The 12793-nt window shown below is 41.1% G+C and overlaps 2 protein-coding genes across 3 annotated transcripts in view; one reads left to right on the forward strand and one right to left on the reverse strand.

Annotated features, from left to right (window-relative positions):
* The first annotated feature begins 2312 nt into the window (after positions 1–2312).
* On the forward strand, positions 2313–4582 carry LOC129869542 (forkhead box C1-A-like). Its single transcript, XM_055944034.1, has one exon. It carries the CDS (start codon positions 2646–2648, stop codon positions 4059–4061), a length of 1416 nt encoding a protein of 471 aa, XP_055800009.1. The 5' UTR covers positions 2313–2645; the 3' UTR covers positions 4062–4582.
* Positions 4583–11659: 7077 nt separating this feature from the next.
* gmds (GDP-mannose 4,6-dehydratase) overlaps positions 11660–12793 on the reverse strand; it is a 257578-nt gene continuing 256444 nt past the window's right edge. For both annotated transcript variants that reach the window (XM_055944036.1, XM_055944037.1), the window contains one exon: positions 11660–12296. In XM_055944036.1, the coding sequence (XP_055800011.1) occupies positions 12234–12296 (63 nt within the window). In that variant the 3' untranslated portion in view covers positions 11660–12233. The remainder of the gene's footprint in view (positions 12297–12793) is intronic.

Here is a 12793-nt window from a genome sequence, read left to right on the forward strand (position 1 = left end):
GCATGCATTATTTGGTGTTTTACGTTGTACACAGAGGATATTTTTGCAGATTTCTGCATGCAGAGTCTCAATTTGGTGTTTGTCCCATTTTGTGAATTCTTGGTTTTAATTGTTTTTATTACATGCCAGTGTTTACTGTCCCGGGTATCTCGCCTCTACTTCCCTCCCCTCAGTTCCCACACAATAACACTGTTGTGACAGTTATTTAGATAGTCGATTATAGATAGTATTTGCTACTATTTGGCTACTGATAGCCTACCTACTAATAATACTAATAGGCATACTAATAAAATAACTGAGACGGTCCAAAATGCATACACAAATACAATGATATCCTCAAACACCATAGCCTATGATGAGTGTTGGATAAGAAGTAGTAAAATAATTCGGTCATATATGTTATACCAAAATTCACATAGGCCAACAACAATTATTACTTGCCAACAAAATATGTTAAATCTCCTAGCCTAATGTCTAATACAGGGATGGAACCTACCTCGATTTTAACATTAGTTTCACATTCTGCCTGAGAAAGTGCGTGATGCCCTACGAGCAAAAGTTGGAGGAATTTTGATGGCATTGTTAGCACCTTTTGACTGAGACTGACACATGCAAGGTCTCCGTGCGCTCCGTTTGGTCCCACTAAAATCGCATTCCCTCTCACACCACGTCAACCTTTCTCACCTTGGCCGTTTCTTCTTCCCCGGCCAAATGATCTTAATTTAACCTTTAATTAGCTTGCGCATTCCGCCCTCTCGCGCTGCCCGGGCCGGGGGGGGAGCATGCGCTTTTATCTCGCGCTGGGTGTTTATTTAAAGTTTAAACTGCAGCTTATGTTGATGAACTCAGCGTAGCGGAACCAAACGGCAGAGGAGAACACTGATTTCAACGCATGTTTATGTCGATAAAAACTAGTGTGCCTTTTGATTCTGGTAGGCTAAAATGTGGTAGGCCGATAGTGAGACCAAAGTGTATTCTTAATTTGGCTAGAAATAATATAGGCCTACATTACATTTTGATCGTGAAGGCCTGTTATAAAAAAGCCTGTTTCCCGCAATGACAGTAACAAGGTAATAAAATAATAATCTCTCCTTCAGATTATAGCTGGTGATTTTCATCATGTGGAATCTCTGACACCTCTCCGTCTGTTGCGCCGCGCCCATCAGAAAAGATTACGGGCACCGACCACATGTAGGGCCCATTCTTTTAGTCAACATTTAATTTGTGCTTTGAATAAATTCAATTATATTAATGTGTAGCTTATTTATCATTGTTGTTGTTGATTGTATAATGTTTTATAAACCCATTGTTAACGGATGAGATTGAGAAATTAAAGTAACATTCGTGTAGCCTACCTCTCAGTTTTGTGTGAACACTAGTTCATCCATAATGATAAAGAGAAAAACGAATTCAAATAAACCTTTATCCGGTATAATATTCAATTTAGGCTAAATAAAATAATGCACATAAATAGGCTATTTATTTTTTATTTTATTTATAAAGAAGTAATTCATTTCAAATGAGATGATGCGATTGAAGACTTCTTCAAATTTTACATAATAGTCCTACACGATTTCATGTTTCACAATAGGTTACACATTTTAACACATATGATAGGGTATCTGAAAGTTAATATTTTAAAAATCTGCTATCCGAGCAGCTAACCGATCGCTGCAGCTGTACATAGTCCACCTGTAAACTACCCACCCAATTTACCTACCTCACCCCCATACTGCTTTTATTTATTTACTTTTCTGCTCTTTTGCACACCAGTATCTCTTCTTGCACATGATCATCTGATGATTTATCACTCCAGTGTTAATCTGCTAAATTGTAATTATTCGATTTATTGCCTACCTCATGCCTTTTGCACACATTGTATATAGATTCTCTTTTTCCTACCATGTTATTGACTTGTTTATTGTTTACTCCATGTGTAACTCTGTGTTGTTGTCTGTTCACACTGCTATGCTTTATCTTGGCCAGGTCGCAGTTGCAAATGAGAACTTGTTCTCAACTAGCCTACCAGGTTAAATAAAGGTGAAAAAAAAAATTAAAAATAAATAAATGGTTTAATATAGCAGAAACCATTGGCATACATTGAGCAATATTAGTCATACAGCCCTTCAAATCATTTTATGGGAGCAGGGAGTTCCTCATACCTCTCCTTATTTAATTGCAGTGTGTGCGTGTGCGTGTGCGTGTGTGTGTGTGTGTGTGTGTGTGTGTGTGTGTGTGTGGCCAACACCACTTGGAAGGCTTTTTGACTGCTGTAACTTTGCTTTCTTTCGCGCACACTCGGGTTGAGCTCCCATCCTATTAGATGTTGGAACCCATTCGGGGAGGAGCAGCCACAGGCCAAAACGTGAACAGAGTTTTAAAAAAAAGTGTCTCTGTGGTGACGGATGCTTGAGCCGTAGTTTTCCCAATGTTCGACACAGTAGACTGTGCGCAGCCTTCACTCCAGTCATCCTGGCGAGCCGTGGCTTAGGCTAAACATACTTCTCCAAACTCCCTTTGTAACACACAGAAAATAAAGGAAAGGAGGCTGAGGAAACTGGAGCTACCCATCTCCGTGCTGCTGAAGCTTTTGGGAGAGTTCTTTATTCTTTTAAACTTTACGGGACGAAGGCGAGGAGGAGATAATGCAGGCGCGCTACTCCGTCTCCAGCCCCAACTCTCTGGGCGTCGTGCCTCACATTAGCAGTGACCAGAGCTACTACCGGGCAGCGGCCGGTGGAGGGTACACCGGGATGCCTGCTCCCATGAGTATGTACTCTCACGCAGCCCAAGACCAGTACCAGGCCAGCATGGCGCGTGCGTACGGACCGTACACCCCGCAGCACCAGCCCAAGGACCTGGTCAAACCTCCGTACAGCTACATCGCCCTTATCACCATGGCGATACAGAACTCACCGGACAAGAAAGTGACCCTAAACGGGATTTATCAGTTTATCATGGAGAGGTTCCCGTTCTACCGAGACAACAAGCAGGGCTGGCAGAACAGCATCCGCCACAACCTGTCCCTCAACGAGTGCTTTGTCAAAGTGGCCCGGGACGATAAGAAGCCCGGTAAAGGCAGCTACTGGACTCTGGACCCGGACTCCTATAACATGTTCGAGAACGGCAGCTTCCTGAGGCGTCGCAGACGGTTCAAGAAGAGTAATGTTCAAAAGGACAAGGATGACAGGCAAGGCAGGGACCTGTCAGGGAGAGGAGCACCGGATATGGAGAACGAGCAGCCCGTGCAGGGCTCACAGCCCGTGCGCATCCAGGACATAAAGACTGAGAACGGGACCTCTACTCCACCACAGGCCGAGTCCCCCAGCCTGCCTGTGCCCAAGATAGAGAGTCCTGGGAGCAGCAGCAGTATGTCCACCGGTAGCCCTCACAGTGTGCCCTCTGCCCGGTCCCTCTCCATGGAGGGCCCCGAGCATCACCACCACGCCCAGGCCGCGGCGCAGGGCTTCAGTGTGGACAACATCATGACCTCAGTCCGGGGGTCGCCTCAGGGCACCACGGAGCTCACGTCCCCTCTTATCGCATCTTCTAGGACAGGTATAAACCCCTCTCTATCTCTTAACTATTCCCCCAACCAGACGTCTGCTTACAACTCACCAAACTGCAACCAGAACTCAATATCTACAAACTCTAACGCGACGTACCATTGCAACATGCAAGCCATGAGCTTGTACGCCGGGGACCGAGGAGGCCACCTTGCGCCCTCCACCGCCGTGGACGAGACTCTTCCCGATTACTCCATCACCACTACGGCCACATCCCCGCTCGGGCATGGCAACCTGAGCGCGGGACAGGACAGTGGTCACCACGCGAACCAGGGCCGACTTGCGTCCTGGTACGGAGACCTGGGACACCTGGGCACAAGCTACCCAGCACAGCAACAGAACTTCCACTCGATGCGAGAGATGTTCGAGTCTCAACGTATCGGTTTGAATAGCTCTCCGGTTAACGGAAATAATAGCTGTCAGATGGCCTTCCCCTCTGGTCAATCCATCTACCGTACCTCCGGAGCTTTCGTTTATGACTGCGGCAAGTTCTGAAAACAACAAAAACAAAAATGTTTTTTTAAACGAATAACTTTAATATATATATTTCCTTCTTTTTGTACTTTAACCTCCCTCATTCCGGTCCTTTATTCATCCCCAAATGGACTAAACAGATTGAGAGTGGTGAGATTTGTTCTGGTGTGTATGACAGACAGAGAGGCGCGTGTTACAACACCGAATAACACGTAAGTTTTTACTCTCTCACTTTAGGAACTTTGTTTTTAAAGAGTGTTGCTTTAACATCCAACATGTTATTAACTTGTTATTCACTGTAAATTGCATATAGTAATTTATTATAGAAAGTAAGGGAGTATAGTTGGATGTTGTGGACCAAACACCAAAAAAGTGTTTCCAAATTGAGGTGCCTTAAATTGTGCTACATATTGTTATTTTATGAAATAGGAGGGGAACTTGTATACCGACGTATTCTATATATTTTTGTTCCATATTTGTTGAAATTATTCTGAAGGCATTGCATTGTTTGTCTAATAAATTGACATTCTATTTGATTTAAATTTGTCTGGTTTATTAGCTCTCCGTAGAGGCCTATAAGGTCCGGCATGCTTTAGAATAGGGGACACAATGCAAAATAAAAGTTTGGCCTATTATTGCAAAATAAGATTGCTTATTGTCTTCCCTGGTGGTGCTTAGAAAAAAATAGTGTTTAGGGCTAATGGTTCAAATCATTTGTGATTTTAAACGGCGGAGGTATATTTGCGTAAACCTCGCTCTTCTGTATTTATAATGTAATATCTAAAACACAAACTATTGCACAATACACCCCACACAGTGTTGACAAGATTTACGGTGGCTATTTAGAGTAATAAAGGGCTTCTGTTTCTTGTCTTGATGTTCTGTTCTGGGGCCTTATGACCCTGCTACAATAACCGGGGCACATATGCACACAGTTTTGCCTGGCAGCACACGTTACAGGACTGTAGTGAAATAAATGTAAAACATATACAGTTTAAACGACGTGACAATCTTATGAGTTCTGGAGTTATGTCTAGGTACTTATAGGTGTATTTTATGATACAACGTAAAGCAATACAACACACACAAGGCTACAGCCACTAATGCGATTTTCTGCTGTATTGAGTGTATTGTAATCTGATAGGATGCAATATACAGGCTTGCTGCTGGGCTGGTAGTGTATTATGCAAGTACTCAGTGTGTATGATATATGTCCGTGTAATTGTTAGTTATTCTTGTAACGGATAGGCTATTGTTATGGTAACGTAACACATGTTTCAACATACAGTATCTCTCCTTAGGCTATGTGGGACGTGCCATCGAGGAAAGTATAAATGTTGGGTCCAAAACCTCCTCATTAAAATAATGATTAGCAAGTTTTGTTTCTAACTTTAGAACTATCTTCAATACAGGTTGTGCAATATTTGGGCATTTTACTTTCTTATAACAAAGCTAAAATAAAATGTAGGCTACTGGGCCTACTCCTCTGCCTTGGCCCATATTTGTGTAGTCAGCACAAATGAAATGTTACATTGAGCCACAGCACACAATCTGAAACAGGGGGGGAGACTGAGGAGAGGAAGAGAGTAGAGATTTACACAACGAGATTTAGTATTTGTGTAAATAAGAAATCACACTAATTTATATCATGAAATAATTATTGACGAAGGATATGGAGTACATTCGGTGACAACAGAAGTAAGATCTAGATGCATTGCTTGGTTTGTTTTCGCTGAAACGAGACCCTTTGTCAATATCCTCACCTCCAGGCCTTTAGTTTAACAGTAGGGCGAGCCGAGAGCCAAACTTTGTATCACGGCTTATTGATGGAGGGGTAGATGGCTGTTTACTAGCTCCGTGGTGCCAAGGTATCCGGGTGTTGTTTGGAGTGACCACGTGTGTTTACGGACGCTTAGTTCATACCACGCATGCCTGAAATATTCTCTTTGCCAGATGTTTGGTTGCTGCAGCAACTGATTTAAAGATGAAACAAAACAAGGCCAACACAGACACACACACAGACACATAGATTCATTAAAATTAAGTGTACTTTGTTTACTATTTTAAAATCAATCTAGACAATGCAAAAAAAATATCAGTCGCTTTCAAGAAAATACATTGAAACATGATAGGACAAATATGTGTGAAAATGTGTTGTTTTGAAACTCTCCTTTTGCAGGCCCATATTATTATTATCGTCATTATTATTAATATGTCCTATTAACTAATTTGTACAATTTAAAATGTGTAAACAAATATCGCTGCTAAGATATTACTATAGCTTAACTGTTTCAATTGCAGATAAAACACATTTGCAGTTAAAACAAATTCACAACTAAATTCAAACCACTTCATCAAACATTTGGAATGTTTTGTATAGGCCACGCGCGCGTGTGTGTGTGTCCGTCTCGATAGTCACAATTGGTAGTCATTACAGCTTGTTAATTGAGTGTACAGGGGTTTACAGAAAACATCTGCTTACTTATTTGTATAGTGCACCTGGTCAAAGGTAGTGTACTACATAGGAGCATATGGTGACATTTGGGACGCATCCTGGGGCTCAGTCAGACGTATGAGAGTAATGAATGTAGCCTATGCATTATATGGCGTTGTTATATGACATACCTCTGCGCTGAGTCTTGCTGCCGGCAGCCCTGGGCTCCGTGAGTTCAGGAACAGGGGGAGTGGAGAAGATATATTTTTACTCTCTGACACCAGTGCTTTGCTGAGGCCCAAATCTTGTGCAGGTGTGTCCGTGGGGCAAGTAGGGCGGCAGGAGGGGTAGGGGACGCAAAAGGGAGTAGGGGGTGACTTCTCCCTGGTAGGCATTGAAAATGTGTCTTTGTTGTGATCGCTTGCACTCGTGAAAGTATTGGATTGAGAATGGAGAGAGTGAGCAGGGAACACTACACCACAGCACAAATGCTCCCTTGAGTATAGCCTACTTGACAGCACAGGCAGCACAAAGTCAAGTTGTTCCAGTCAGTCACTCTGCGTTTCGGGTAAGCCTAGGCCTAAACAAAGCCAACATTGCTTATTAACCTGGAGATTTTTATCTACATTTTAAAATGGACTATTAACTATTGGTGTATAGGTAATGAAAACAATACCCTTCTAGTTTATTGGCTAGAGGCTTTACCATACCATTTACAGTTTTTATTTTGACAACAAAAAAACTAACCACTATAGGTCTATGCATTGGCCTAGACTGCATCACACCAATACAAATAGGTTTAGATTTAAATAAAATAGTGGCCTACCAATAATTCAATAAGCAGATATTTCAAATGTTGATCCTCTCACTCATAGATGCCTAGCCATAATTGCGCTAATAGAAGTCATCAGATTCTTTCCGAAGGAATAAACACACGTCACGTCGGCGCACAGAGATTGATGGCGCTCTCTCTAGCTGGCCAGGTCAGGAAGGAATAAAATTCAATCAGCGGCAGAATCATTTTTCATCCGACGGAAAAGGCAGAGCGCGAGGCGAAGGTCAATGGGGAGGATGTCAACAATGCTTCATGAGAGGGCAAAGCGACGAGCTACCACTATATGAGCACGCAGTCGCTTTCTAAAGATGCCTATACCTTTCCTGGCCTAACATACTCTCATGCGCTGTTCACAGAAACCACGGAATACATTATGGATATTACTGTTGACAAGTTAGAGATGACTAATCGATTAGTTTACTTGGACACCCTCCTCCACAAGCACATAAATGCACTATTACAACATACACACTATAGCCTACTGTAAGCCTCTACACAAACATAGATAATTATGTGGAGACAGGCATCTCTTTTAAATAAAGGTCAACTGTGTTCTATTCATTTTAACTTTAAAGTTAAAGTGAGGGGCGTGCTCGTCTAAAAATAAGGCTTGTACATTTTTCAGATCAAATAAAGCGTTCTGCAGCTTAACACCTTGTCAATATTGAATATTGCATGTAGCCTACAATTAAGTTATTAAACGTTAATTAAATATGGTTAGTGGTTAAATACCAATTTTATTAACACAGTTAAGGCGAGGCGTTCTGCTGCAAGATTGATGACAGGAATCGTCATACCTTTTGATTTAATAATACCAAAATAAGAACAAAATTAAGGAATTGCACTTACAAACTCTTCGTTATGCGTTATAGTTATGACAATGAAATAATTAAAACAAATAGTAACATTCCCTCAAACATTCTGACTTTGCAGGCAATAGTCTAATAGGCCGACATAGGCTACTTGATTAAAGTATTATGACAAGAGATACAATTTTCCCAAGTATTCAATTTTATTGGGCAATTCTTTCGGTTTTTCACATTCATAATGAGCTAAAAAGAGAATTTGAAACTTCAAGAGTAAACGTGAGAATGGCATGAAACACAGACTAGGAGGGGCTGTATGAGCAAGAGCTTATCAAATCAATTTGTAAGTCAACAGCAATTACACACACACGCACACAAACACACACAACAAGAGGATGTGTAACGCGAAACTGAGACCCTCCCCTCGTCTTTAAATTAAGCTGTTAAGGTCTACAATCATAACAATTCCGGGCGCCTTCAAGACAAACCTACACGCCCCTCAATAACACGTCAAAGCATGAATGATGTATAATATAAAAATTCACTGTCCTCCGCTTTTCACATCTGTCTAACGCCTGTCTGATGCATTAAGACATATTTTACTCAGCACTGTTTAAGGTCGTGGTGGGGATAAATCTAACCACCGGAGTGTCAGTGCGTCTGTCTCCCCGCCCAGGCAGGTCCTGTGGGGGCAGGCCCCGGGGCCAGAGCCGGGGGAGACATGGACCTGGGTAGGTCAAAACGCTTGAAGGCGCGCCATTTTCCAAAGCCCTCGGAAAAGTCAGAAGTAATGGTGAAGTTTGCCACTGCCTCGCGGGGACGTTTAGTTCTACGACACGAGAGGCTCTATTACAGTAGTGTAATTGAGCAAGGCTATAACTCTCTGCTAACATTAGCCTATCAACTGTCATAAACCGATACGCCAAACACCAATTAAAGGATTATGACTCAATATGTTGGCAATAAAAGGAGAACATGAAACAGTAGGCCTACTTATCAATTTGTAAACTATGAACTTAGGCTAGGCCTACTCAATACAGTATTGCTATAAGTGACAAGAGAATGAAAAGGTGTAAGCCTTTGTACGAGTTCTCATATTGTATTATGGGATTTGACACATTATAATCGAGACTTTCTCATGGTACTCTATTCGCTCGTCAGCTGGTGCCAGTCAGCCTATAGCACACTAAATGAACTAGGATAAAGCCAAACAAAATATTCGATTAATTAATGGTCATACCAGCATCAGCATTTGGGGCCCTTTCTGATGGTAATCTGCATCTGCTATGTTTTATTAGAGATAAATCCGATTGCAGAGTTCCACTTCCTAACCAATCTCCCATTTACTTGTTTATTTTTCCGGGCAGTGGAGAATGTCAGAAATGCTAAGCACTAACAGGGTTCAGATGACTTATATGGGCGCCATTTCCGCTGTAACTGTCTATTCACTCTCTCACTTTTCTTTTAGTCCGTTTAAAAACTATAGGCCTATAGAGATGGTCTATCTCTTATTTGAAAGATTATTCTCTACCATATCGACTCTGTTGCTTATAAAGAACAATTGATAGTTGATTTTAAACGATGGCCTACACCATGAAACGAACAAACAAAAGGACATTGAAGAACATTCCAAACTGAAAAGAAAATAATTTGTCTCAAGAAATTGTAGGCCTGTAGATATCAAATTGTGAATATTTGGATCATATTTATAAAACCGAATAGTCCTAAAATCATTGCAAATTTGTAATAAAAAAACGATGTCGTCCACGTAGGCTAGATGATAATAATTATATGGCTTAAATAACAGTTTAATTAAGCATTATATTCAAATTAAGGCAAATATGTGAACAATTTTGCTAATATGCCTGTTTTTATAATAAAGTGTAACAATAAGGACACAACGGTGGCAATTTCCATGTCTCTTGAAAGCATGAATCTCCCTATTTGTTAGACCATAGCCCTATTGAGAGAGCCAAATGCATACGATATAAATAATCCATTTTATTTTTGACAACAAAAGTAGTCTGTAGGTCTTTGCTATAGCCAACCCTCTATGTCCCGAATTAGGAAAAGCGTAAGGATAAAGAACAGTGAGCGAAAATAACATTTATAAAGACAATTTCAGGAGATTGTTAGATTATTTCAGTTTATTTTGCTCTCTAAAACGTATTAAGGCGTTTTTTAAAAAGCTTTTCATATCCACAAATGTGGTGGCACACACTCCTCTACTTTCTCGTTCTTCTCTGTAGTAACTTACGCCTGGAACTGGGTGCCTGCATTCTGTTCCCGTGCGTTCTGAAAGCTGAGCATAGAGCAGCACAGGGCTGCTGCAGTTAGTGGCGGCGCGCGACTGGGCCCGTGCACCTGTGTGCGGCTGGCCGGCGGGCGCGAGGAGAGACCTGGCACAGTGGAAACTGGTGTGTTTTCGCTCGCACCCGGGTTCCAGGGCCAACCTCAAAGCGCCATCTGTTACCAATTATAAGTCCACACAGATGCAGCGCTGTCTCCGACGGTCAAACTGCAATGCTCTAGGTGTTGTTTTTAAGAAAAAAGAGAGGCAAACCCACCCTGTTTGTTCCCTCTTCGCAAACCTACTTTTCCATTTTCCATTTAAAATGTCAAACGGATTTTTCATAAAAAGATCCCACGACGGTTTTCATTTCATGAATATAATATGTAGGCCTACACAACTGATACATTTCTGGGGCTATAATCTTTTAAATTCAGGATGTTGATTCCATGACCATTAAGATATAGGCTAGGTAACAACCTAACTTCCTTTCTAAGCTATTGTTCTGTAACAACTATTTTACAAACCATTAAAGTAAAGTATGGTGGGACGTCTCTTGGCCTCTAGAACACAGAGGTTCGAGGTTAGGGGTTCATATTCCAGCAGAAGTCGGAGACAAAACGACAGAGGTCTTTACGCAGAGTAGAGCTAGCCTCCAGTGCGCGCTGGGCTTGGACTGGGCACATAGTCAGAATGTCTCGATTGAGACACATTCTGCAGGAATGGGATCCAGGCTCGAGGAAGCGTATTTCCTGAGGAATGAACAGGGTTAGTGTGCTCGCGGGGCAAATCAAGGAGAGCTGAGCGCGAGGAGGGAAGGGAAATGACAGGGGCTGAGGCTCACGCGACCTCTGAGCAACCTGGGAGCGCTGGCACGAGGAACCTCTCAGACAACATTACTCTAGTCTTCTGACTCGACTCAAGCTTGAGGTTTTACCTCTAAAATACCTTTTACAAGATTTAACCAAAGGTATAACATCTCTCCCCTATTTATAAGGTACACATTGTACACGTGTCCTCCAGTCTAGACACATCTTTGTGGAATAATGGCGGGGAAATTATGCAGTGCCAGTTGGGTGACATAAAATAGCCTATCTTTATAAATAGTTAAAATTATGTTATTTAGGATACATATATTATATGTGGTGCTATGTGTCTATCAATACATTTATAACAAACAATGTATATTAAGGGGAGAAGAGCAGAAGATTGTGTATGAAAATACAAGAAAATAATCACATATATAGGGCCAACTAATGTATCAAAAGAACAAGTTTTATTGTACCAAAATTTTTATATTCTGAATTAAATATGTCAGATGGGAATACAAAAGATTTCACAAATGCTGAATAACATCTAAAACATATTTGTTGGTCATCTTACAATAACAAATAATTAAAGTTATACTTAATTTATTTCTAAAAGGACAAACTGCAACCTGTGACCTATATGCCAGGCGATTAAAACAAACAAACACAACAATACAATCCCATATTGCCCAGAGACAGTGTCGAATAAAAACAATTAAAAGTCCTATCACCATATAGCCTACTAAATCATGATCAGCGTGAAAAATTATATTAAGATTAAAAACAAAAATAAGGAATGGCATTATTTAAAAGGCATCGAATAATCTTCCCTCACCATAGCATAAGGCAAAAAAAAACGACTGAGTAACTTCGTTTGGGACAGCAAAGTGATGAAAAAAATGACCCAGACTAGTTTTATATTCTTTTCACCGCATGGTGCGACTGTTGAGTCGCAGTGCACTCTGGTCAGGAGTGCTCAGATGATTCCCTAGGTTTGGGTTGATCCACAGGATGTGGTTTTATGCGTTAGGGTTATTCTTCATGAGATGGATGTCAGCATCAACCATCTCTTTCACCAGTTCCTAAAGGGTCAAATAGAGGTTTAGTTTAGACACAGATATTGCCTACTCTAAACCTAACATAGCAGCCTAAATATTCATTCCCAAACACTGATAATCAAACAATTTCGTATAGATTCAGGAAAAAAGGTTAACCTAATAAAATGATTGGTCCGAATCGAAAAATCCCTAAGACAAAAAATATGGAAATAATGGAGAAACAAAATGTGTTGTATACATCAAATCTGTTCAGAGGACTGCTGTCTCGTTATTCAGTCATGTTGATGTACTGTGGTTGGTAAGTGGGAGATTCGTCCAACTTGGCTTGTTCAATCACACTTAACCTACTTATTATTGCTCATATAAGGCTTGTACAGTATATGATTATAACATGTTATAAAACATTAGTTTAGCTACTTAAGAAGCTGCTTAACTTCCCAATTTATGTTGTGTTTACTGACAACACAAGAAGAGTGGAGAAGCTAGCTGGGAAGACTGTCATCGAAGAAGACCAGCATGCT

This window comes from Salvelinus fontinalis, chromosome 14 (genome assembly GCF_029448725.1).
Source record: "Salvelinus fontinalis isolate EN_2023a chromosome 14, ASM2944872v1, whole genome shotgun sequence".
NCBI classification, from domain to species: domain Eukaryota; kingdom Metazoa; phylum Chordata; class Actinopteri; order Salmoniformes; family Salmonidae; genus Salvelinus; species Salvelinus fontinalis.